Source organism: Notechis scutatus, chromosome 6 (assembly GCF_049901735.1).
Source record: "Notechis scutatus isolate UNSWTSFEM ecotype Mainland chromosome 6, rNotScu1.2, whole genome shotgun sequence".
Classification (NCBI taxonomy): Eukaryota; Metazoa; Chordata; class Lepidosauria; order Squamata; family Elapidae; genus Notechis; species Notechis scutatus.
This window is the reverse complement of record NC_142014.1, coordinates 27,991,766-28,019,301: the sequence shown is the minus strand read 5'-3', so window position 1 is coordinate 28,019,301 and position 27,536 is coordinate 27,991,766. Positions and strand designations below refer to the sequence as shown.

General features: G+C 43.2%; 1 protein-coding gene across 2 annotated transcripts in view; it reads right to left on the bottom strand.

Moving 5' to 3' along the window:
- Positions 1-465: 465 nt before the first annotated feature.
- PIK3CG (phosphatidylinositol-4,5-bisphosphate 3-kinase catalytic subunit gamma) overlaps positions 466-27,536 on the bottom strand; it is a 40,824-nt gene continuing 13,753 nt past the window's right edge. The window contains exons 1-11 of one of the 2 annotated variants that reach the window (XM_026677188.2): positions 25,784-25,910; positions 18,827-20,821; positions 16,915-16,980; positions 13,978-14,203; positions 13,221-13,324; positions 11,517-11,663; positions 9,180-9,270; positions 8,128-8,258; positions 5,928-6,039; positions 5,116-5,273; positions 466-4,274 (exon numbers count right to left, since the gene is read on the bottom strand). In XM_026677188.2, the coding sequence (XP_026532973.2) occupies positions 3,993-4,274; positions 5,116-5,273; positions 5,928-6,039; positions 8,128-8,258; positions 9,180-9,270; positions 11,517-11,663; positions 13,221-13,324; positions 13,978-14,203; positions 16,915-16,980; positions 18,827-20,809 (3,300 nt within the window). In that variant the 5' untranslated portion in view covers positions 20,810-20,821; positions 25,784-25,910 and the 3' untranslated portion in view covers positions 466-3,992. Of the gene's footprint in view, positions 4,275-5,115; positions 5,274-5,927; positions 6,040-8,127; positions 8,259-9,179; positions 9,271-11,516; positions 11,664-13,220; positions 13,325-13,977; positions 14,204-16,914; positions 16,981-18,826; positions 20,822-25,783; positions 25,911-27,536 lie in introns of those variants that run through there. The other variant, XM_087967788.1, reaches the window with a different exon arrangement.

Sequence of the window (27,536 nt, the reverse complement as noted above, 5' to 3'; positions counted from 1 at the left end):
TACTAGTTGTCAACTAAAAAAAATACTCCTTTGGTTTTTTAGTTGCCTGCAGAAAGGGAGTGGGAGAAAGTAGTGCATTCCTCAAATGCTTCAGATAATTGCTAAGCAGCAGAAGCTGTTGGCGCGCAAGAATATTACTGGAGAGCACAATTGATGACTTGGCTATGGATGTGTCCCATTGGAGCATATACATCCAGGAGGTGGGGGGAAGGCCAGGGTCAAGGGGGAAATGAATGATGTATTTTAGTGTCGGCTGCACCCAGCTAACGCCGACATGGCCTCTCCTAATAAATCAATCCATCCCACATTTAAGAAGTGATTGGTGGATGTTTTCCTGCCAATTAGCATTGGTGGGAGGCCCCCAATGAAGCCAACTCGACCAATCACTTTCCTTAACTTGCTGCGAGGTCAGCATCAATCCTTGAATTTCCCTCGACCCCCCCAAAAAATACGCAACAGAAAAATTATGGAATAACAATTACAGTATATTAATATGTATATTTTTTATCCAGAGCATATAAGGCACACACATCATGTTTTAAAATTGCAGAACAGGTACAATGCAAACGACTGAAGTTTTTTTTAAAGGTATTACTGTTAGAAAACGTAAAAAGTTCAGAAAGCTGGCTTTTCTAAATGTAGAATTTCTTATATGAGATCCCAGCACAATGCAACAATTTTGGACTTAGCTTCTATCAGTTGTAGCATGGACTGTGGTCAGGGAGGATGGAATCAAACAATTATGTAGTTACACACTCCCTAAGGAAGCAGGGAAAGTTTCAAAAGTCTTTATAATGCCAGCAATCTTATAAACTCTTATCTATGTCCAAAGAAGAGAAGGTTACACCTGCAAATTTTTCATATAATGTTACTGCTTCTTTTAATTGACATATTAATCAGATGACTAGTTGCACGACACATATAAATAAATATACTTCCAGTTATATTTGCGTTGGAGAAGCAAGGGCTCACACAGAGTATGATAATTATTGTTATAATTCAAGTCAGTCAAATTCATACCAGAATAATACAATAAACAGAGTTGGAAGGGAACCTTGGAGGTCTTCTAGTCCAACTTGGAGAGAAACTCTAGACCATTTCAGACAAATGGTTGTCCAATCTCTTCTTAAAAGCCTCCAGTGATGGAGCATTTTACAACTCCTGGAAGTAAGCAGTTCCACTGATTAATTGTGCTAACTGTTCTAACCATCAAGAGAACACATTATAAATTTAGTTAGGACAATAGATTCTCCATGCAAAGATGCAATAGTTGTTATGAATTACCAGGATGAATGGAGGTTAAAAAGAGGAATTGTCCCATTTTAGAAAATAAATACCTGTTTAAATATGTATGTATGTATGCATGCATGCATGCATGTACGGTATATACTGTAGAGCCAAAGCACCATATTGCCATGGATATGTAAGTTTTCTGGATTTGGCTCACAATACATAGAGCATGGAAACAGTCTGTAGAACAAATGGCTCTTTGAGTATGTTTATTTTTTGAACATTTTATTTTTAAATGGCCTGACAGAGCAGGTTGAATATTAAAAGAATGTAAAAGGTGTTCGATATAGCAAGAAGAGCTTGAGAATTCAATACATACAGTGAGTAAGGCTAACTATCAGGTGTGCCTCTTGTTTCTCCAGGAATTATGGCACTAGTATTTATTTGAATAATTATTTTAAAAAATATTGCTGGGGAAAAAAATAACCTTTGCTTTTTTTAAAACAGCTGGTAAAATAAGAAGCCCTTGGACGGTATTTCTTCTAGAGACCAAATATCACTGTAACAAAATATTTTAAAGTTTCCATGGCATTTACTACATCAAATATGGCAACTTTTAAGATTTGTGGACTTCCAACTCCTAGAATTCCTCAGCCAACCATGCTGGGAATTCATAAGTCTTAAAGTTACCAAGTGCGTACATAATAACAGAGTTGGAAGGGACCTTTGAGGTCTTCTAGTCCAACCCCCTAAAGGCAATGCCGGCTTAGTAGGATGCAGGATCATCAGCTCCAAAAATCCAGGTTCTAATAAGGAAAGGAGTGTCCTGCAGAGAGCGAGCCTGTTCTTGGAAGCCGAGTATCAAGTAACTACCAACAAATCCCTCCCTGCAAAGGATTTATTTACAGGCAGTCCTCAACTTACGACCTTCGTTCAGAGACTGTTCGAAGTTATAACGGCACCAGAAAAAGTGACTTATGGCTGTTTTTCCCCACTTATGATACTGCAACAGCATCCCTGTGGTTACGTAATCAAAATTTGCACACTTGGCAAGCATTTATGACAGTGGTGGCTAGCCTTTTTGGGCTCCTGTGCCAAAAATTGTGCGTGCGCTTGCATGCTCACGCTAACGTGCCAGCACCAAGAAGGCAATGCGCGTGCCCCCTATGCAGGCGCACGCAATCCCCACCCCCACCGCCCCCTTACCTGCACTGTGCCTCACAGCTGATTTTCATCTGGTTTGAGGCCTTTTTCGCCCTTCCAAAGGCTTGAGGAAGGCTTCCGCAGGCTTCAGCAAGCTTTGTAGGCTGAAAACTAGCCCCGTTTCGTCACTTCCTGTTTTTCCGGAGATACCGGAAGTGACAAAACAGGGCTAGTTTTCGGCCTGCAAAGCCTGCAGAAGCCTTCCTCAAGCCTTTGGGAGGCCGAGAAAGGCCTCAAACCGGCCGAAAATCAGCTGTGAGGCGCACGGATGCGCAGTGAGGTAAGTTTGCCTGCAGGTCGCATGCCGGCACAAATAGCTCTGCGTGCCACCTGTGACACACGTGCCATAGGTTCTCCATCACGGATTTATGATATTTGCAATGTCCTGAGGTCTCCTTTTGTGACCTTCTGACAAGCAAAATCAATGGGGAAGCCAGATTCGCTTAACAACCGGGTTACTAACTTAACAGCTGCAGTGATTCCCTTAACAGCTGTGGCAAGGAAGCCATTCATTTAGTGACCATTTGAAGTTATGACATCTGTGAAAAAGAAGGGACATATGACCAGTTTTCACTCTTATGACCGTTGCAGCACCCCCCCAGTCGTGATCTAATTTCGGGCGCTTGGCAATGGATTCATATTTATGATGGTTGCATAGTCCCCGGGGTCACGTGATCCCCCTTTTGCGACCTTCTGACAAGCAGAGACAAAGACTGCCTGGTTGTTAAGTGAATCTGGCCTCTCTGTTGACTTTGCTTCTCAAAAGGTCGCAAAACGGCAGTGGTCCCCTTAACAATGGCAGCAAGAAAGGTGTTGTGGCCTATTGGCCCCTCCAGCAGCCAAATCAGAGGAGGAGGAGTCAGGGTCAGCATCAGGGCAACCTGGGAGCTCCAAGCGGGAAGAGAGAATGGAGCTGGCAGAGAGAGAGAGAGAGGCGAAGCCTGGACCGTCCATCAACCCTCAGATGAAGAGTCAACAGCTCCCAGGTCTGGAGGTGGCTGCTGAGGAAGAGGAGGAATAGCTGAGTCCAGTGCCTGATGCACGGATGCACAGAAGGCAGAAGAGAGGAGAGCAGTGGAAATCTATGGTCCGGTCCTTGGGACAGAAGAGCCAGGTCTGGAGGCGGCTGATGAGGTAGAGGAGGAACAGCTGGGTCCAGTGCCTGACATGCAGAAGGCAGAGGAGAGGAGAGCAGTGGAAATCTATGGGCCGGTCCTTGGGATGGAAGAGCCACCACTGCTAACGAAGCTCCACCCTAGCTCTGGGGCTAAAAGGCAGGGGGCGGGGATGAATAGATGTGGCAGACAATATTCATCTGCCTGCCAGACAGACTTATTACCTTGCGGTGAGAGAGAAACTTTTTGCCGGGGCTGCCAGGACTCCTAATAAAGGAATCTTTGAGTTAACTTCAGAGAGTTTGTCGTGTTTGGGGAGCTGCGTCAGAACAAAAGGTGGTGAAATGGGGCAGAGCTCACTTAGCAACTGTCTTGCTTAGCAACTGAAATTTTGGGCTCCATGGTGGCCGTACATTAAGGACACCCTGTACCGCAATGCCCTATTTAGGCAGAGTGCTTTTCAACACCTTGTTTGATTCCGAGCACAAGATGGAGGAACCAGTTAAACTGGACAGTCCAGCCTTTGTCCCGACAAACTTCGATCTGATCTAGAAAATACTTCTTAGCGTCCTCTTCATGTTTGCCGACCGTCAGTGCATCGCGGATGTATTCAATGTCCTCCTTGCTGGTGAGCTGCGGCATCCCTGTCATCAGCATCATCGAAAAGAGGATGATGAGGAGATTGGTGTGTTTCCGAAGAGCGAGGTAAGCTCGGACGCAAATATCCTGCAGAATAAACAAAATGTCCCGGTCAAATTAGAATGGAAGGGAAGGGAAGAGAAGAGAAAGAGAAAAGAAATAGAATAGAATAGAAGAATATAGAGAATAGAATAGTAGAATAGAAAATAGAATATACAGAATACAGGGAATAGAATAGAATAGAATAGAATAGAATAGAATAGAATAGAATAGAATAGAATAGAATAGAATAGAATAGAATAGAATAGAATAGAATAGAATAGAATAGAATAGAATAGAATAGAATAATATAGAGAATAGAATAGTAGAATAGAAAATAGAATAGAATATACAGAATACAGGGAATAGAATAGAATATAGAACAGAATAGAAGAATATAGAGAATAGAATAGTAGAATAGAAAATAGAATAGAATATACAGAATACAGGGAATAGAATAGAATATAGAATAGAATAGAAGAATATAGAGAATAGAATAGTAGAATAGAAAATGGAATACATAATAGAATAGAATAGAATAGAATAGAATAGAATAGAACAGAACTTTACTGTCACTTTAAATGTACACCAATCAGCATACATTAAAATGAAATTTCGTTGGAATTCAGCTCTCAAAAGATCACCCTTATGCACATTCACACACACACACACACATATATGTTCCAGAGAAACATTCCAGTCTAATTTGAATGTATGCATATACCTGGCAGGGGGGAAAAAAGAATCCCGCAAATTTGCCAGATGGATAGCCTAAGGAACAAATTACCTCTTCAAAAAAAAAAATTTTTTCACAGCAATGAATGAGATTATCACATTTTAAACTTTCTATTGGGTGACATCACCAAGGTTTATTTGGTGGCCAGCTTACCTGAAAATTCTGAAAGCGCAGGCTTGTTTTCTTCCCTGACGTCCCCATGACGAAAAGGAAATCGGGTGTCAAGACAAAAGGAACTCTTTCCTTATTTATTCCAAGGAAACTTTTGTAGTTTCCAAGAATATGGCCAAAATCAATATGAAAGAGATTACCTTGGGAAGAAAACGGGGGGAGAGGAATCAATATTACGCCAGACAATTAAAACACATCAATTAGGATGACTTGTTACAAAAATAAAAATAAAAACTTTATTGGCTCTTCCATCTTTCTGTTTTGCCTTTACAACTTTCGTCAAAATCTACTTTTCTATGATCGAACGGCTGCATTCCCTGCCATCTTCTCTTCGCTCATCTTACAGGAAAAAGAAGAGAAGGAAGGAAGGAAGGAAGGAAACCTCCCTGCAGCCTCCTGGGAGCAAAAGGGGCGTGCGTCCCCCACACCATTTTTACTTCCAGGAGGCTTCAGGGAGGCCTACTAGGCCCAAAACGGGGATCATGGGGGGGGGCTCGCCGCACCTCCCCGCACTCCCCCTCCCCCACGATGTGCACACGACCTCCCCCACGTTACCCCCACCCTTGCGCATGCACATGCTTCTCCCCCATGCGCTTCGCCACCTGCACATGCGCAGCAGAGAGCCAAAAGTCAGCTGGCTGGCAGGAGGCACACGCACATGCGCGGTGGAGCTGAGCTGGGGCGACGGCTCGCCTGCCCGCAGAGAGGGCTCTGTGGGCCCCCTGTGGCCCACATGCCATTGGTTCGCCATCACGGGACTAAACAAAGCTGTCCCTCATTCAGTCAAAACTCACCTGATCCTGTGATCATAATGTTGTCGTTGTGCCTGTCTCCTATTCCAAGTACGAAGGTTGCCACACAATAGCCTGCGCAAGAATACACAAACCGCTCCACGGCTGACTGAAACTGTTAAGAAAAGGGTTCCGGTTATTGGCTCTGTGCCAAACTGCAGGACAGGGAGGCCTCGGCTTATAACGGTTCGTTGGGTGGCTGTTTGAGGTTCCGACGACACTGAAAAAAGTGAACTACGGCTCTATGTTTCACACTTACGATCAGGGGTGGGATTCAAAAATCCCAGCAATCAGTTCGCTGCCCAGTTGCTGGGTGGGTGTGGGCATAATGGGCGTGGCCTGCCGAAAGTTCCGGTAGGACCATTTTTCGCCTTCCCCAGAGTCTGGAGGCTTTCCTCAGGCCTCTAGGAGGATGAAAACGGCCTGCCCCAGGCTCTGGAGGCCCTCTGGAAGCCAGAAACAGGCTCATTTCCAGACTTCCAGAAGTCCCATTTTTCACCCTCCCAGAGCCTTCGCGTGGACCCTGCATTTACCTGCATCCAAAATGGGCCACGTGGAGACTCCTGGGAGGGGAGGGGAGGGGTGGGCAGGGCTAGCCAGTCGGGTCAAATATCGGTTTGGCGAACCAGATGCAAATTTAACATCCAGTTCTCTCGAACCAGTCCGAACAAGTAGAATCCCACCACTACTTACGTCCCTTGCGGCACGTTCACATGATTAAAATTCAGACGCTCGGCAACCGGCTCCTGTTTATGATGGTTGCAGTGCGGTCCCCTTTTGCGACCTTCTGACCAGCCAATGGGAGAAGCTGGATACACTTAACAACTGGGTTACTAGCTTCATAACTGCAATGATTCACTTAGCAACGGTGGCCAGAAAGGTTGTAAAATGGGGGGAAGAACTCACTCAACGGGTGTTTCACTTAGCCATGTAAATTTTGGGCTCAATTGTGGGTCGTAATACGAGGACTACGTGTATGTGCCAAATTAATCCAATCCAATGGTTGTCATTTCAACCAAGATTACACCTCTTATCGAGTTGGTGCTGGCAACTCAACAACCTTCACATTCTTGCATATGTGTGGTTGTTGTGATTGTTTTTACGAATGATCATAAAAGGCCCAGAATTTACTAAAGAAAAGAAGAGCAAATGGAAACTGTTTATCAACTCACAAGGCACAGTGAAAATAAAACTTTAAAAAAAATGAACTAAAACAAATACAGAGCAGTGAAATACTGTATATAGATACTGGTTTTTGATATTCTAACTGTGGTCATATAGAAAGAAAAGTCACTCATATACTCTTTCTCCCGCCTTCCCTCCCTCTCTCTCCTTAAGTGAATGTTCCTATATACATCCTGTGATAACCTGGGGCATGGCACAAAGCCAACACAGTCAGATAAGCAATAAGAGTCCCTTTATTATCTCCAATTTTGCTCCTAATGTCCAGGTTACCTTCTGGCTGGAGAAAAACTCTCCCAGGAACAGCCTTTGACTCCAGAAAATCAAGTCCAAAACATAAGCAACACAAACTGTAATTTAAAGTCCAAACAAGCCAAACTGAAGTATTTAGTTTGGCAGGGCAGGAACAAGAATTTCAGATTTGAACGCATGGCAAAACTCACACAGTTGGGAAGACGCCAGGAACACAGATAAGCCACGACAACACAGGATAAAGTCACGTTTGCTCCCAGCTGCCTGCCGCACACAACCTGCCTTTCTTATCAAGTGTCTTCCCAGCTGTGGCTAATGAAGGGAATCAGGGCCCTTTCCTCCCCCGTAAGCCATGCAACCCACGTTGCTCTCTTCTCCATTCCTCCCTGCGTGCCCTAGGAAGAAGAGGGGGGGGGGGCTGAGTCTTCCTCTAAACTCCCTCTCCCTTGTTCTACCTCTCTCCTGCTCTGCCCAGCTGGACTTTGCCCTTCCCCAGTTTCCTTCACAGCCAACAAAGCCACACTCCCACTCCCTGTCAGCTGTCCGGCTTCCTCCTCGGATTCAGACTCCAACCAGGGTATGACACTGTCATTTTTCTTTCCAAGTTGCAGCTACTCGTCTTATGCTGGTTGGGGAATTCTGGGAGTTGAAGTCCATACATCTTACAGTTGCCAAGGTTGGACACCTCTGACATACCCATAATGGCTTAAAAAGAAAGAATACATTTTCAAACAGAAATAATAGCAATAGCAGTAATAGGAACACGCACCTTTTCTTCAATTACACACTTATCCTTAAGCCACTGGTTTAATGTTTCATCTTTAAAGGCTCCAGTGTTCCCAACTGTGCTTTGTTGGATTTTGGCAATTGTATTAGCATCCTTTACGATTTCAATCATTCCTGTTTAAAAAGAAAACAAAGCAAGGCTTGAACCAACAGCATCATTCCAGGATGGAAGAACCATATATTTCTTTCTCTTCTTCCTCATATCCAGATCTGCTACTGTCAGTTTTATAAAAATAGACCGGACTAAGATGTGAAAATAGGTCAGGACTACAGGTAGACCTGTAGTTTGAGGAAAAGTATAAAAGTGAGGGACAGGAGGGGCACGTTCAGACTTTGCAAGTTTCTAATTACTCTAACCTCCTAATAAAGGTAGTGTTGCTACTCCTGGCTGGTCATTCTTGTCTAGACTATCTCTAAGTACTGAGTCACCTTATAGGTGAGCAGAATAAGAAGTTTAAACGATAGATCAATAGAGATAGCAATAGGCAGGCAGGCAGGCAGTCAGGCATAGGACAGGATGGATGGATAGATAGATAAATTTGGATAGATGTAGATAGGTAAATATAGATAGATGATAGACAGACATAGGATAAAGAGAGAGAGAGACAGACAGATAGATAGATGATAGACAGACATAGGACAGGAGATGGATGATAGATAGATGATAGATAGATAGATAGATAGATAGATAGATAGATAGATAGACAGACAGACAGACAGACAGACAGATATAGATATATAGATAGGTAAATTTAGATAGATGATAGACATAGGACAGGAGATAGATTAGATAGATAAGGTAGGTAGGTAGGTAGAGAGAGAGAGAGAGACAGAGAGATAAAGAAGAGAGAGAGAAAGAGAGAGAGAAATTTGATAGACAGTTAGATAGAAATTTGATAAAGGCAGATAAATTTGATAGGGTTAACTTTTTTTTTAGTGCCGTTGTAACTTCAAATGGTCCTTAAATTAATGATTATAAGTTGTGGATTAAATTGTGCTTTTTTAAAAAAGTTCTACTTTGGACAAATACATTACCTATTTTATTCCCTGTCGAAATGCATCCATAGGGTAATAAACACAAATCTAAGGATTCTTCTTCCCATATTGATGCCATGATTCGAAGTATCTAATGGAAAGAAAAGGCAAAGAAGCATCGGGAGGGGGGGGGCCTGTGAGATCTGCCATCACATGATCACTTCAGCACTATGACTGGCCCCGCCCCCATCTATTCTCTGCCTCCCACTGAGTCCCAGTTGATCGGCTGGGTCTTCTTTGGTTGCCCTGCACAGGAGAACGGAGCTGGAAAGCAGGTTAGTGGGGTGGGGTGGGGAGGGAAGGGGGACTTTGCAGTAACCTTCCCCTGCCACGCCCACCAAGCCACGCCCACAGAACCGGTACTACAAAAAAATGAATCCTATCACTGGAATGAAGCGAAGGATTTTTCTTTCCTGAAGGCCCAAGCTGGGACAAGTCTGACAAGGGGCAATTTTTGTCTTTGAAATCGTCTTAGAAAACATTTGTATGAATTCAATACGTGATTTCAAATTGAATTCTTTATTACAGGACAGTGACCTGATGGACTCACTAAAAACTTACTTAAGTAACAAATAATATACCGTGTTTCTCATATAATAAGGCTGGGTCTTATTTTTTTTTGAGCCCCGAAAAAATGGCTAGGCCGTCTTTTCGGGGGTGACTTAATTCCCCCCCTTGCATCTTCGGGTGGGCAAGCAGTGATGGCTTGGATGTTGACCTCGGCGTTGGTGGGGCACTTCATATTGGGGTCAACGCAGGCAGCACCATATTTGGGTGTGCAACAAAAGTACTTCCTAACGGCAAGCCCCCCCACCATTCCCCCCCCATTTCACATGTTTTAATATAGGCCTTAATTTGGGAGGAGGGGCTTAATTTCATTTCATGCCTATAAAACATGCTAGGACTTCCTATTGGGGGAGGCCATATTGTTGGAGAAACAGGGTAAATATACAGTAAGTAAATACAATTTCCCCAGGTGGAATGAAAATGACAGCCTCAAATATCAATGGGGATGATCAGGGAGTTAAGTTTGATGCAGTCCAAACATCTGGAAGGCCCTGGGCTCTGAATTATACTATGTATAAACGTTGGCAAACACTCTGGACAAGACGAATAACAGAAGCAGCTTGTGGAGAAATAATTCAAAAAGAAAAAAAAATCCAGTTCGCTAAAACGCATAAACATCCTGTCACCTCCTGTCTTCTCTGCTGTTTCCGTCACCTTCATCTTGGGGCATGAGGTAAAAGATTTGTGGACTGACGCAAGAAGAATAAAATAGGAGAGTTGGAAGGGACCTTGGAGGTCTAGTCCAACCCCCTGCTTGGACAGGAAACCCTACACCACTTCAGACAAAGGGTTATCCAACATCTTCTAAACACTTCCAGTGTTGGAGCATTCACAATTTCTGGAGGTAAGTTGTTCCACTAATTAATTGTTCCCACTGTCAGGAAATTTCTCCTTAGTTCTAAGTTGCTTCTCTCCTTGATTAGTTTCCACCCATTGCTTCTTGTCCTGCCCTCAGGTGCTTTGAACAATAGCTTGACTCCCTCTTCTTTGGGGCAGCCCCTGAGATATTGGAAGACTGCTATCATGTCTCCCCTAGTCCTTCTTTTCATTAAACTGATAGACATACCCAGTTCCTGCAATCGTTCTTCATGTTTTAGCCTCCAGTCCCCTAATCCTCTTGGTTGCTCTTCTCTGCACTCTTTCCAGAGTCTCCACATCTTTTTTACATCATGGTGACCAAAACTGAATGCAGGATTCCACGTTTGGCATTATAAAGTGGTATTAACCACGTGATCTTGATTCTATCCCTCTGTTTATGCAGCCTAGAACTGCATTGGCTTTTTTGGCAGCTGCTGCACACGGCTGGCTCCTATTTAAATGGTTTTCCACTAAGACTCCGAGATCACCTCTCACAGTTACTACTATTGAGCAAAGTACCATCTATATTGTACCTGTGCATATGATTTTTCTTGCCTAAATATAGAACCTGACTGTTTTCACCATTATTGAAGAGATGAAGTGCACTTTCTATCATTAAGCTCAACCTCTGGACACATCCATTCTAATCTATGTTAATCAATGGGTGGAAGACAGTGACTGGCCCAAGGTCACCCAGCTCGCTTGGTTTTCTTTCTAGTTCATTTGATACTTCTGTTATTGGCAGCACTTCAGAGGGAAGAAAGGTGGGTGCTTATCTCAGGGGACTGTTTGAGATTCATTGCCGGCTGGGAATGAAAACAATTCCTAGCGTTGCAATAAAATAAGACTTGTTTGTAAAATAAGTTTGTGCATAATTACGGTCTAGGAAGCCTTGGTCAGAACATATATTACCTGTAAAATGAGCATATCCTGTCTCAAATCATCACCGTGTTTGAAGATGATGCCAATGGTTTCGCTGGACAGAGAGGTTGGATCCGCACATTTGAATTCTAGCCACAGAGGTTTTTTCTTGGAGGCCATTACTTTACATTTTTCGATCTGCGAGGTAAGAAGGACACTTATACACACTGTTCACCACCAGAATTGACATCTCAGGATTAAAGGCCAGGACCGTGCATCTACAGATAGTCCTCGAGTTACGACTACGATGGAGCCCAAAATTTCTGTTGCTAAGGGAAGAGATTGAACCGAGTTTTTCCCCCTGTTTTTTACCACATTCCTTGCCCAAGTTGCTAAGTGAAACCCTGCAGTTGAATACGTTAGGAACCTGGTGGTTAAGTGAATATGGTTTCCCCATTGACGTTGCCCGTCAGAAGGTGGCAAAAGGAGATCATGCGACCCCAGGGGAAATCCTGCAACCGTCGTAAGGAGGAACCACTTGGCAAGAAGCTGACTTAGGATCACGTGTTCGTGGAAGGGATGCTGGAAAGGTTGTAACTGTGAAAAACGGTCTTAAGTCACTTTTTCCAGTGCTGTTCAGATGTGGTATTCAGCAGGTTCTGACTGGTTCTGGAGAACCGGTAGCGGAAATTTTGAGTAGTTTGGTGAACCGGCAAATACCACCTCTGACTGGCCCCACCCCCATCTCTTCTCTGCCTCCCATTGAGTCCCAGCTGATCGTCTGGGTCTTCTTTGGTTGCCCTGCCCAGGAGAACTGAGCTGGAAAGCAGGTTAGTGGCATGGGGAGAAAATGGGGATTTTACAGTAACCTTCCTCTGCCACGCCCACCTTGCCACTGCTTTAATCAAAGAAAAACACACACACACAAACAAATATTTTTGTTTCTACTTGGAAACCACTTCTGGACTTTGTGCTTGAAGTGGACAAGAATGAAACTTTGATTTGGGGTTTTACTGATTTGATAGATTCGTTGTTATAGAAGTGGCTAGTTTATACTACTACATAAAAGTAAAAAGTTGAGCTTTGATGTTACTATCCTATTCTATTGCACCATAGAGAGTCAGAAGTTAATGCCTTTTCGTTCTTTTTCCTTTCCTTTCTGCACCCTTCCCTTCCCCTTTCCCTCCCCTATTTTTCCTACAATTTGTTTTTGTAATTTTTGTATTGTATATTATAAGGAGCATCTGTGGTGCAGTGGTGCAGGCTACATTTGCTGACTGCCGGCTGCCTACAATTTGGCAGTTCAAATCCTACCAGGCTCAAGGTTGACTTAGCCTTCCATCCTTCTGAGGTGGGTAAAATGAGGACCCAGATTGTTGGGGGCAATAGGATGACTCTGTAATTCACTTAGAGAGGGCTGTAAAGCGCTATAAAGTGGTATATAAGTCTAAGTGCTATTGCTATAAACAAATTAAAAAGACAGAGAATATCTCCATAGACATTCAGCCAGCTGGGTACTTCTCTAATTTAATAGCAGAAACTCAACCAGGATATATCAAGATCACACTGAACCCTCATGGATGTTTTGCTCAATTTTTGCTCTATTAAACATTCACAAAGTCACAAAAATGTGCATTGTACTGTTGCATAGATAGGAATTTATTCCTCCTTTTGTCTTAAGAGCTCTGTTTGGGCTCTAATCCCATTGACCCTCATTCACCTGACTTTGCTAAAAGAGACGAAAATCATATTTACCATCAGTGCTCCTGCTTTCAATCCAGGGTCATAGGGAACTCTAAAACATTCTGGAAACTTGTTGTCCTGTAGCCTCTCGAGTTTTTGTTTGAGCTGTGCGATGACTAGGAAATGAGAATGGGGAAAAAATGGATAAATGCCTATATCTCAAGACAAGCTCTGTCTGTCTTCTATCATCATGGAGCATTTTGATCCAACCTAGCTAGGAGATAGCCTCACTTATGACTTAAGATTATCAACATCTCATTTGATTTGTAAGTATAGCATACTTTTTGTGGGGTCTTTGGTGCTCTCTGAACTCGGTGGCTTTCTTGCAGACATCTCATTACCAAACTACATAACGTCGTCAGCACTGGGTTACCTAGTTTGGTAATGAAACGTCTGCGAGAAAACCCACCAAGACCAGGGAGCACCAAGGACCCCGCACAGTCCTCTCCCTCCTCTTTCTCCTCCTCCTCCCCAATTCCACAAACCCTTCTCTTTTCTAGCACTGATGAAGTCACCTAGTTTGGTAACGAAACGTCTGCAGAAAACCACCCAGCTCAGAGAGCACCAAGGGCCCTTCGTTTCAACCCTGAGCTACCCATATTCCCTTCTACATGTATCTTTTTGGGTTTTATTAATCTGGTTCGCAACCAACTCATCTGGAAACCACAACTGTGATGCAAAGATACCAGGGACTTCGTTGCCAGGGATTAAAAATGCGGAAGGCGAATGCATTTCCCCCTGCAACGATGCTTCTCAAGTCAGCCCTTACCTTGAGGGGTGATATCGTACTTCTCCGCGGAAATGGCCTTGATCTCCCTGGTGACCTTGTGCAGCAGCTCTGTCACTTGGACCTGCCTGAGGAAGTCCTTCAGCATTGCTTTGCCACAACCTCTCAGATAGGCTTCTAAGATCACGGCAAACCTTTGCTGGTAGTGCATGGATTGAGCAATCTCGCTTCTCAGAAACCAGAACAGGAAGTGTCCGATCCGCTTGTTCTACGCATGGAAAGGGTAAAGCATCTCAGACAGATTCTTAAGAGATCTGAATGTCAACTCAGAAAACATTTCTATGCCTGTTGTATTTGCTAAAAACTGGAAAAGCGAAAAAAATTCCGATAGAAGAGGAGGTGATAAAGGAAAATAATGGAATGAGCAGATGTGACATTGGCAAGAAGAAGAGAACAAGAAGAAGAAGAATATTATAAAATATGGGATTTATTTTATCAATGGTTAGCTAGGAAAATAGAGAAATGAAACGTATTATAATATAAATATAATACAGTAGTAAAGATAATACAATGAAATCATATATTATAACTGATTACTATGGAAAGAATTAAAATGTGCTAGAAAAGGATGAAGTAAATTTGTAATTAAAGTCTAATGATGATTTAACAATAAGATAATATGATATGGATAGATTTTTTAACATTATGAATTTTAATCTAAACTTAAAGAGGAAAAGATGGTTGATATTATGCACAAGAGATATGTACCAGCTGACACACTGTACAATTGAAAGAAGGTTTTATTTGTTGGTTTGTGTTTGTTTGTGTTTGTTGTAAAAAAAAGAAAAACATTTCTATGCCTGTTTTAGAGTTGCTATGAACAGAAGGGAAGGGGGGAGAAATTTGAAAGAGCACTGCAGCAGTTTGGAACCAAAAGTGCATTCCATTCTTATCTTGCAAAGATTATAACTAAGCTACTGGACTCTCTAATTAGAGAACGTGATTGATGACTCTTGGCTATGAACGTGTTTTGTTGGAGAATATGAATTATGATACACCCAGAGGGGTGGAGTGGGGAAACCAGGGTCAAGGGTAACAGTGAATTACGTGTCTCAGAATAGGCTTCATACAGGTCATGCCGATATGTTCGCTCCTAATAAATCCTTTGAAGTTTTTGAGCTCGAGGCTCACGATTTAATTAGGGCAACTGCCGGAATCCTGACACTAGATTAGATCTAAAACAATATTCTTGTTGGGTATTTTACCAGAAAAATACAATAAAAAGGGAATACATATTTAATTTTACATGCGTTAAACAGCAGCGAGAATTGTTTTTGCCCAACAGTGGAAAAATGAAGAGATCCTGACGGATGAAAGTGTAGTTTATAAAAAATATTAACAATGCACAGAGATGGATAGATTAATACTTAAAATAAAGGAGAAGGAAGAAACAGAATATTTTTTTAACATGGGATTCGTTTTACTAATGGTAAGCTAAGAGAAACAAAAATTAGAAACTGAAAAAGTTTAAGAGAAGGACTAATTATACAATGAAGGTTTATTAGTATGGATAAGCACATATTATTATTACTATGTGATTATTATCAATGCTATGAATATTATTGCTATCATTATTTCTCAAAAATATCTGTACCCAGACAACACAGTTCATGTAAATATTGAATTTTTATGTTTACTTAAAAAAAAGTATAACTAAAATCTATTTTAAAAAGAGATCTGATTTTGTAAATCAGAAACATAGCACAAGCAGTTCTCCACTTATGACAATTGAGCCCAATTTACTTGGTGAGTAAAACAGCTGAGGCGCAGCAAAACTGCTCTCCCACGCGAATCAGCTGTGCTCCAAAGCAAGGAAATAAAGCAACAGAAATAGAAGGGGAGGAGGGGCCAAATGATCACCGGAACTGCTGGTTTGCTCGAACTGGTCCAAACTGGTAGAATCCTATCCCTGCTTGGAGCTGTTCTAATCTAGACCAACCCAACTAAAGTTGAAAAACAAACTGACCTTCATGCAAGAATTAGTACTACCAAGTCAGTGTTTGGTCTACCGGTTCAGTCAAACATGAGAAAAAATCAAAGTCTACTCTTTGATTTCACAAAGCGACTTTCGTAGCCCTGCCTTGCACTCCGTCTGATGTCCCAAAGGTGCTTTTTCAGGTGGCCACTGGACTTTCTCATTTTTATCTTTTGAAGATGTTTCGCTTCTCATCCAAGAAGCTTCTTCAGCTCTGACTGAATGGTGGGGGAATGGAAGGGTTTATATTCCTTGCAGACAGCTGGTCATTTGCATCCTTTTAGAGAGCCGCTGAGGCCACGTGGAGGTTTAGCTCTGTTCTCAGGATCACCTGAATAGTACAAATGGGTGTAGAGCCTTCGTGGCTGCAGGATGTTTTCTGCCCTGTGTCCCTTCACTTTTAAAGACACACGTAGGCTGTTGAGTCTGTGTTGTCTGCATCTTAAATTGAAGCACACATGGTTTCTGTAGTCTGCAATTTTTCTGGAAATCCGTTCATACTCCCACACCATTCCAAGGTTGTTCATCCCAAATTGTATAGCTAAAAGTCCGTAGAGTTTCTCCGTCCTCCAGGTCATGGTTGTCCCAAAGGTGTTTTTTTCCAATAGAAGGCAACTGGACTTTTTTGGTTTTTCTTTTGAAGACGTTTCGTTTCTCATCCAAGAAGCTTCTTCAGTTCTGACTGGATTGGTGGGGCAATGGAAGGATTTATACTCCTTGCAGACAGCTGGTCATTTGCATTCTTTTTAGAGGGTTGTTGAGGCCACTTGGAGGTTTAATCTGCGTCCTCAGGGTTACCTGAGTAGTGCAAATGAGTGTGGAGTTTTCTTGGGGTTCAGTACACACTACTTGAAAAAGCACCTTTGGGACAACCTTGACCTGAATGACTGAGAATCTCCATTTACACTCCGTTGATTTAAATCTTTTCCAATACTGGTACTTACCCTCAAACCGCGCTTTAGAAGAAATCGAGCTAGGGCACTGTCATGGTAAGGCTCAAATTTGACTGCCTGAAATAAGAGAAAAAAGAAAAATAAGTACGAACACACTGTTACTTTAGTTTTGGGTTCTTATCTGGAATTTCTCCCAGCTAGCACATAATAGGATTTGTTTTTAATTTCCTGCCTGTTTTTTTTTTTTTAAAAAAAAACCTTTGCGCAAAAAAATTCAGGCAGATTGAACGTGGGGCAGCGAAACGCCTGAAGAAAAGTGCAAACTTCATCGCTTCAGCCTCGAGAGACTACATAGCTGTTAAACTCCAAGAGATGCAAGTGGCACATTTTGTATGAATTTTAGGCAAGTTTGGGTTAGACACTTATATTTTTTTTCCCTCTTAAAATGACTGGCTTACACAGCGTATCTCGAGTGTCTGTGAAGCAGAGGTGGTCTTCAGCAGGTTCTGACCAGTTCTGGAGAACCAGTAGAGGAAATTTTCAATTGTTCAGAGAACCGGCAAATCCCACCTCTGACTGGCCCCGCCCCCATCAATTCTCTGCCTCCCGAGTCCCAGCTGATTGGCTGGGTCTTCTTTGGTTGCCCTGGACAGGAGAACAGAGCTGGAAAGCAGGTTAATGGGGTGGGAATGGGATTTTACAGTATCCTTCCCCTGGAGTGGGGTAGGAATAGAGATTTTGCAGTATCCTTCCCCTGCCACGCCCACCAAGCCAAGCCACGCCCACCAAGCCATGCCCACAGAACCAGTAGTAAAAAACTGTGAATCCCACCACTGCTGTGAAGGACACACAATAGAAGAGGCGTTGCTATTTGACAACGCCAATTACAAATACGGGAGATGTAACAAGGAATAAAAACTGATTTCACATGTGGGCCATACCCAACACCTAACAGGATCAGGTGCAACTCCCATTTGCAAATGGCCTCTTATTTAAGCATGTTCTCTACAGCCCAAGGTGAATAGACGTGTCCCAGGATAATGTTGCAGGATCCAATCTGGGTCGGTCAATGGAACCAGAAGTTTTGATTTCCGAGCTTTCGGGCTAATGCTGAAGCCCACCTTCAGGGAACTTCTCTGTAGCAGACAGTGTCTCTCTTTAGTAAAGCTTGATTCCTAACAGTTACATGTTCAAATTCATGTGTCTTCTTGCTGTTGACTTCATCTATCTTTTTTTATTTCCCCCTTTTTTAAAAATAAATAAATAAATTCCAGATGATCAGATCTGGCAACTTCTGAGAGCCTCCCTGTTCTGTCTTAGGCTGCCCAAAAACCACGAAGCCGAGTCCTCGTCCCGATAAACCCCTTTGACTTAATTTACAGTGAATTCCTCTCCAGCAGAGGCCAACAGTCCTTCAAGAGAATTCCCAATTACAGACCTTTATCAGGCTTGGAGAGTTGCCAGGCTGATAGCTTCCAAATGCCACACTGTAGCAGCAATTACTTGGCAAGAAGTCAGGAACGAATTGAACTAATGAATTGAACTAATCGTCTCCTGCAAACACCCCTCCCCTTTCAGTCCTCTTTATTCCCTATGGGAGGGGCCATTCACCATCCACCTGTGCCTTTACTCCCGAGTCGACCCTTGTTCCTTAACTGTTTCCTTCTCCTGGCAGCTCTGTGCATGCGCACATTGGGAACAGGCTCCAGCTGTTCTTCTGCCCCACTGATCTCCAACGCCGAAGGCAACTGATAACTGTCAGATGGTCCTGGCCCCATCTCTGCCTCCAACGCAGAGATGTCTTTAGAGCCTTCGCCAGACTCCAGGACTGGCCCATGTTCCTCCCCAACCTCCTCACTGTCCAAGTCTGCTGCCAGCTCTGCTGACAGGCCACAATACCCCCATCCAAGTACTAACCAAGAGTGAGTCTTCTAAAGACACCAGAAACATCCCTCTAGCTTACCTGCACCAGCTGCAAGAGGTAGTGAAGAACACCATCGTCTTCTAAGCCTTCCAACTTCTGCACCGCCATTGTTCTCACGGTTTCGTCCGAAAAGTTGCAGTCCAGAAGCTGGATGGGCAAGCCAACATCCAAAGCGCTCTGGTCCCAGGCCTCTCTTTTTGCTAGCAGTTGGTAAGTTTCGGCAACTAGTTTCTGCTCTCCCCATTTCACTGAGCTGAGCAACTTAGGGTAGGCCTTGGGGTGCTTTATGCTTTCATACCTGAAGTGCCACAATAATTCCTTGTCTTCAGGGGTGAGTGGGTTGAGCAGATCAGTAGCTATGATCTCCTCCAGCTGTTTGCGCAGCTGGTTTGGCATTTCAACTCTGGCCCTGCCCTCCGGGGGATCAGATGCAATCTTGTGTTTCGGCAAGGCGATGGGGTGACAGTATTTGTCCAAAACGATCGAAATAGCCATGGAGTTTTCTTTATCCGGGTTGGTGGCCGAGGTCAGTTTATCCGCATTGATGCTTCCTTGCTCTTCCCCCTTGCCTGGGATTTTCCACATGTGAAGGACGTAGTCCCCCGTCCTGAGCAGAGAGCGGTGGTCTATCACCAAAAGGTTGACGTAGTAGAGAAGCTGAGTTTTGTATTTGGGGTCGGTAGAGGGCGAGTCCTGAGGGTGGAGGTTACCCTTGGTGGATGGTAGGGGAGTTTTGCCGCAATATATCTGCAGGGTGAGCAACGCTCCTTTTGGAAGGTCCTTGATCTTGATGTCAAACTCAAGCCAAACGTTCCACAGAACCTCTTCAGTAAACGGCTTAGCGGTTGTTCTCCTCTGGGAGAGGAGCTGTTGGCTGTGTTGAATGTTTGCCTCCACAAAGACCGTAAGGTCCGTGTTTCTCGGTAAGATGGGGATATCAATCCCGATGATCTTGACCCTGAACTTACGGTTGCAATCCCACAAGGATATGGTGAACACCCTTTCATGGTCTTTGCCGTGGATGGTGAGCTGCTCGTGATATCCCGAAACTCCGGTGCAATCGTCAACCAACGGCCATTCTTCTTTCTGAACTTCATCTTGGTTCGAGTCCGGTGGTTCATCTAGCACCAGATGGATTTCATCCCCCTTTTTCAGACATTGTCTTATCCAGTGGAAGTTTTTGATGGGTGTCTCTCCTACAATGTACTCATCTCGGCCACTCACTCGCAGGACAAAATCCTGCTCACTGTAGTCTTCAGGAATGTTCATCAAAGACTTCTTCTTTGCCATTTTCGTGAAGAAGCTCTGGAGGATGACGTCTGGCGTATCATCCACCGCCACTTTAATCTTCTGGCTGGTGGTTCCTCTGTGGATGTTGATAAAAATATTACTGTTGGCAATTCTACTCAGCAAGTACTCCGGAAGGGGCTTGGATGTGGTCCAAGGGGACATGGAATACAATTTTGGATCACGGCAGGAGACTTCAATTGTCCGCGGAGTGACCAGCCTACGGCGGGCAAACTCGAGTTCATCGTCATGCACGTTGCTCACGTCAGTGACGTCGTAGCCAATCAAATAATTGAGCTGATTTTGAAAGTCTTGCACTTCATCGGAGGGATTGGGCTTCTCGACCACGTGAATCTTGCCCACTTTCTTCTGCAGGACTTTCCAATATAAGATACAATCCAGGGTCTGTATGATCTGGTACTTGTCGTAGATTTCGTACCACTGGCCCTTCTTCTGATACAGGAGGAGAAATTGATCTGGCGTGATCTTGCGGAAGAGGTCTGAGGTCTGGTGGCCTTCCACTGCCCGCATCCAGACCTGGGTTTTCATCTGCTCCACCGTGCAGTTGGTGGGGATGTCGAGTACGATGCTAGTTGTGGGGAAAACAAACTCGATAGAGATGAGTTCTGTCGACGACAACGTGTTGGCTGTACAGTAGGGCTTCATCCTCCTCCTCCTGCGTCGCTTGTTGTCATCTCTCATAACCACAGCTTGATCGCTGGTCTCCAACTCCATGCCACAGGCAGTCTAGGAAAATCCAGCACAATGCCAGGTTATTTTTTTGCTCATGGACTGGGAAGTCTGTGCTGAGCTTTTCTCAGATTCAGAATAATGTCAGATGGTGCTCCATTCAAAATCTAAGAAAGAAATACTTAGACTCCATTAATTAGAGAAAAGATATCTTTTACTGGAAATCAAGTGGTAGCAACAAAAGAATTCTGAATCTGAGAAAATGAGCGCATAAATCACATATACAAAGTGATGGCAACGTTCCCACCCCCAATAGTTCAATTGGCTCATCCAATTAAAAGTTGTGTATAGCATCATGTGGGCATCTGTCCATTGACCTTGACATAGTTTGATAAAGAGTTGCAGCTGCGCATAGCATAGGATAGAACTGTAACCAAGAAACTTCCCCCTGCAACTTATACAGTTCTGTTTTCTGAAACCTCCAGCTCGCTTCCCATAATCATGTCTCCCCTCCTCCCCCCATTACTTATGACAGCCGAAAGATGCAAAGCAAAGAAAGAAAATCTTGAAGGCTGACATTGTTACCGTTTCCCCGAAAATACTTTTACTACCCTAAAAGCTAAGTCCCAACCAGAGGTGGTCTTCAGCAGGTTCTGACCAGTTCTGGAGAACCGGTAGCGGAAATTTTGAGTAGTTCAGAGAACCGGCAAATACCACCTCTGCCTGGAGATTTTACAGTATCCTTCCCCTGCCACGCCCACCAAGCCACACCCACAGAACCGGTAGTAAAAAAAATTGAATCCCACCACTGGTCCCAGCTTGATTTTTATTCCTGCGCCCAATATAAGCCCTACCCCCCCCCCCAAAAAAATAAGCCCTAATTAAGATCTCACCCACTCCAAAGTGGACAGGTAAAAATTAAGCTAGGGTGGGGATGAGGGGTGGAGTTGCCCTACTATTTACCTTTGGACAGTTGTAGCCAGGCCTTGCACACCCCGACACCTGCCTTGCTGGCCCATTTCTTCTGCAGCCAGCAAGAATGGCAAGGCTTTCCTGAAGGCCTCTGGAGCTGATAACAAAACTCCAGATCAATCCAGAGCTCTCTTATCGGCTGCAGAGGCCTTCAGGAGAAGCCTTGCCAGCTGCAGAAGTAATAGTTCCTGAAGGCCTCTGACAGCGAAAAGGAGGCAAGGGACGATACATGCAAGTGAGGTTATCAGAGGATGACATCCCCCAAAATAAGACCTGGTGCCTTTTTTGGTGGCTAAAAAAAAAAAAAAAGTAAGACAGAGTCTTATTTTCGGAGAAACACGGGTAAATACGGTTTCAAAAATCTTTTTTTTTTTTTTTTTTGAAATACACATCTAATGAAAGCTGGCTGAACAGAAGGGCAGCCCTTTTGAATCCTTTTGATTTCCTTCCATAAAAATCCCAATAATTCTTTTTAAAAAATAAAGATAATAACAAGTTCTAAACCAGGGGTGTCAAACTCAAGGCCCGTGAGCCGGATCCGTGGGGCCACCCTGGAAACAGCAAAGGACCAGCCCACGGTGCCTCTGCCAGTGAAAATGGAGTTCGGGAGGGCCACAGGCCGATCTCCAGAGCTCCATTTTTGCTGGCAGAGGGTTGCAGGAGGCCGTGGCAGCAGAAAACGGAGCTCGGGAGCCCGTTTTCGCTGACAGAGCGCGTGGGCCACCACAGGCGCCCCGACATGAGTGACGTCGAGCTGGCCACACACACCCCGGCCACACCCACCCCAGCCCCCTGAGGTCAAACACAACCTTGATGCGGCCCTCAACAAATCAAGTTTGACACTCCTTGTTCGAAACAAAGAGCAGTCCAAATACATTCCGTATTAAGCACAGCTTCTGTAAATAATGTTAACTGACGCCCAAAAGGCAACGGCTAAAGTAAGAACAGTGGTAGGTTGATCTGGGGCTCTTGGTGTTCTCTACATCTCGGCTGTTTCACTGCAGACATTTTGTTACCAAACTATCATGGAGTCATAGAACAACAGAGTTGGAAGGGACCCCCCCCCCCCCCCCCCCCCCCCCCCCCCCCCCCCCCCCCCCCCCCCCCCCCCCCCCCGGTGGAGGTCCTGATCTAGTCCACCCCCCTGCTTGAGCAGGAGAGTCTATTCCAAATATTAGCCTCTACCTAAGATTGAACACACAGCCTCCTGATTGTGAAGCAATAGCTCCACCTCTAGGCCACCGGAGCTGAGCTCAAAACAAGAACCCTCTCACTGAACCACAGTAAAAGCGACATCTAGGTAAAATCATCAGTGTTAGTAAGGAGTGGAGTTTGCTCTCATTTTATATTCTAGTGCAGTGGTTAAGGTTAGGGTTAGGATTCTCTGCCCAGTTGCTGGGTGGGTGTGGCCATGGTGGGCATGGCCTAGTTGGCCTCCGGCACCCTGGCGGGGGGGGGGCGATTTTGCCCTCCCTGGGCTTCGGAGGCTTTCCTTGAGCCTCTGGGAGGGTAAAAACGGCCTCCCCGGGCTCCGGAGTCTCTCTGGAAGCCAGAAATGGGCCCATTTCCAGGCTTCCCGAACTTCTGAGAGGCCCATTTTCACCTTCCCTGAGCTTCCGCACATACCCTGCACTTACCTACATCCAAAATGGGTGGCCTGGGGACTCCTGGGAGGGGAGAGGAGGGGTAGGCGGGGCCAGCCAGGAGTGGGATTTGGGGGTTCTCCAAACTGCCCAGAATCTTAGCTAGGGGCTCTCCCGAACCCCTGACTAACCCCCAGCAGCCTACCCCTGGACACAAGCAGTGGGCCAGAGCACATGCACATGCGCACGCAGCTGGACTTGAAGTCGATCTGTGCATAGGTGCATGTGCGCACCGGCTCGGCAATCATGTACGTTGAATTGTGCATGCACGCTGCACTGGCCTGCCGTTCACACGGTCCGGTTGCAAATAGGCCACGTCCCAGTAGTGGCCCGTGGCCCAGAGGTTGGGGACCCATTCTAGTGGCTTACTGACAGTAAACAACAGCCCAATCAAGGGACCACCAAACCACTCCCACCAACACAGTCTGTGCAAGCCTCTACTATAGGCCCAGAAGTTGTCTGTATGGAAAACATGGCCCCCTCTGGGTCATGTGACCAGGAAGGGGAGGGCTTAGAATGTTGCGGTCATCAAAATTCTGAGTCCCTGCCCAGATGTCTCTCCCATGGGGGTACAAGAATTCCCCCCCCCCCAATAGCCTGAGCACTGATCTCATCCCCATCGACCCTCCCGAAAATGTTGCTTCTTCTATTCTGATTTTCAGACTTTTGCACTGACAGAGCGGTTTTTAATATTTATTTCCTTATTAAGCTTATATGGGCGCGCCAGATGCTTCCCTCAATTTTATCTTTGTACCACAGCCCAAACAATTAATGAGGAAATTCTACATTTTTCTCTGCAGTGTTTTGGGGAATGAGAACTCTGTTGTACACAAGAAACTTTTTTTTACAAAAAAGAAATCTGTTCTACTGACTCCAACGGCGTGCGCTTAAATCTGGATTCCACTAAAAAAAATCATATTAACTGGAAAGACGAAGCCATATCTAACCTATTATAATCATCGTTCAACTTCATCTTCAACAATCGTTTCCAAATATTTAAGTAGACACTGTTTTGTGGAGGTATGTTTAAAACCTGAAGCACTTTAAAAATGATTTGTGTTTAATATACCATTTGCTCTATAAATATTATTTCTCTATTATCTTTTTTTTTTTTTGAATTCCACATTTTTCTCTGTAGCATTTGGGGAAACTGGATGTCTGTTATAGAAAAGAGAGAATTTTTAGAAATCTATTTTACTGAGCCCAATTGCATGCCCTTAAATCTGGATTCAACTCATAGATTCATGCTAACCCAGAAGACAAGGCTGTATTTAATATTTTATTATGGTGATGTACTATTTTGTCCTTCTCCTCCTCATACATTTCTAAATACTAAATAGGCACTCTTTCTATTTAAAATCTGAAGCGTTTTAAAGCATCGGTATTTAAAGAATTGTTTAACATGTCACTTGCTCTATTAATGTTATGTCTTTTATTACTTTTGAACAAAATTTCAAAGCCAGCATCTTTGCCAGTTTGCAAAGAGAGGAAAAAAATTATTTGGGGGGAAAATTGCAGGGGGATAAAAGAACATTTTTTATATAATTAAAATAATTAAAAGCTATCTTCCTTGATTAAATCAAAACTCATTCACTCCAGTACGCCAGCAGCTCATAAGCAAAGAAAAGACTTTTCAATGTGTCTCAAACAACATTCATTTTAGATCACCTCTGACCAACGACAAATGTTTAAAAATTGTCTTATAATTTCCATTTTCTCCACTATATCCGTTGAAACGAAGGCTAAATGGATACAAGCTATTACGATTTGTTCCTCCTTAATTAATAAGGACTACACTGCTCACTGTGTGTTATTTTTCCCAACAAAACTTTTTTTATTGGTTTTTTAATTTTTTTTAATTAAACATAATATTTAAAAACATTGAACATGGTGGAATCATTTTGACATAACTTTTGGTCATCATTGTAGTGTAAGTATAATATAGATTTTATGTACATTTGTTCATACACACACACACACACACATTTATTCATCTTTAAATTACATCCTCCAACATCCTTAGTGTTATTTTAATCTCGGATATCTTCTCAATAACTCTTTTCCATCTTAGGTCCTTCCTTTCTGTCCCCACCAATGGTAAAATCTATTCCAAATTATGTAATCTTCCAATTCATCCTTATTTTTCATCTCTAGGGTTAACCCAGAAGTGGAAGGAGAAAGAAATTCCTAGTGAAGATGAAGTAATAAATAAAACTCTGACATGCACTGAAATGGATAGGCTAATCCCAACAAAACTTTTGATGCCGTGATGCTTTTTTTCTAACAAATTCTTCCCCATGTTTTCATCTCCGGAAAGTTTCTGAACAAAAAAAAAAAAAATGAACAATTTCAGGAGGCCAGCAATGATTGAGTAGAATTGTGAATTATTTAAGGAGAGATTTACCTGATTGGGAAGCAGGAACTGAATTTCTGCAGAAGCCTCATTGGTATAGTTTTGGATTCCTGCTCTGTTTTAAAATGGCAACAACTCACAACCACGGAAAGTGGCTCCTTCGGGTGTGAGATGTTCTGTTTTTCCGGCTTCATCAGTAGAAGCAACGGATGTCTTCTTGTAACCAGGAAGGAAGCTTTAAGCCACTCGGCTATAAACACGATCGTTGGTTTTAAAATTGGGTTTGTTTTTTAAAAAAATGCTTTTCCTGTTAGAACCGTCAAAGAGAACTTGGCTGTAATTGCAACCATTTAAAAAAAAGAAAGTAAGAAAAGAGGAACGTATGGCTGAAAAAATACAGTTGCTCAAGAAAGAAAGAAAGAAATAGAAAACTCATTTATTCAGTCTGGATGAAAATAGTAGGCAGTTAGTTCTGCTCAAATAATTAGAGGTAGACCTCGACTTATGATCACAGTTGAGCCCAAAATTGATGCCATCAAGTGAGAAATTTGTGGAGTGAATTTTGCCCCATTTTACTAATATTCCTTGCCCATGTTTGTTAAGTGAACCGCCGCAGTTGTTAAATTAGTAACACCGTTGTTAAGTGAATCCAGCTTCCCCATTGACTTGGCTGGTCAGGTGGCAAAAGAGGGCACTGCATCTGTCATAACTGTGAGTCGGTTGCCAAGTGGCCAGAAGGATGCTGCAGTGGTCGTGTGAAAAACGGTATATTTTGGGAAGAAAGCTGGATACACATTTAATCAACTTTTTAAAAAAAGAGAATAAAGGTATGTTTCACAGTAAAATGTCTCTTGGTTTATGAACAGACTTCATGCATATCAACTACAGTGGCACCTTAGGAGTTGGTGCGGTGGCCTACAAGTGGAGCCTAGGTAGAGGCAGATATTTTTCTCTCTTGGCACACTGAGAATATATCTGCTGAAGAAAACTCTGCATTGGTGACAGGAAAAGCATCCGGCCATGAAAACACTCTGCCCAGACTCCACCCCGTAAGGGATTATGGGGTCATTAAAAGATTATGATGATGAATTACAGTGGCACTATGGTACTCAACTGCTTTGAAATTCATTGAATTTGGTACTCAACACATTTTGACGGGAACATTTTTGTCCTGGTACTTGTCATTTGTTTAGTACTAAATGCACAAGCTACAACATGTTGGGTGTCAGCTGCTTGTGATTATTTCTTATGTGGGAAAAAATTGTTTGGTATTCAGAGTTTTTGTTACTCCTTTTGCCTCCCTGAACCAATTAACCATCTGTATTTTATTGGACCTTCTCATTTCTGTAGCATTTTATTGGACCCTTTCCATTTCTATTTAAGCAGACTTTTTCCCAGATTTTAAGGCGTTACAATATATATATATATATATATATATATATATATATATATATATATATATATATATATATATATATATATATATACACACACACACACACACACACACATATATATATATATATATATATATATATATATATATACACATATATATATATACACACACATATATATATATACACACACACACATATATATATATATATATATATATATATATATTTAAAAACAACGTTCCCAAACTCAGAGCAGGAAGAAAGTCCAGCTTCAAGAACACGATCTCCAATTTATGCTGGTTTTGAATATGAAAATGTTTACCACTTTGAAGCGGCACATTATTCTGGGATATGTAAAAAAAAAAACATCTGCGGGAATTAGTCCTTGAATGAATAATGAACAA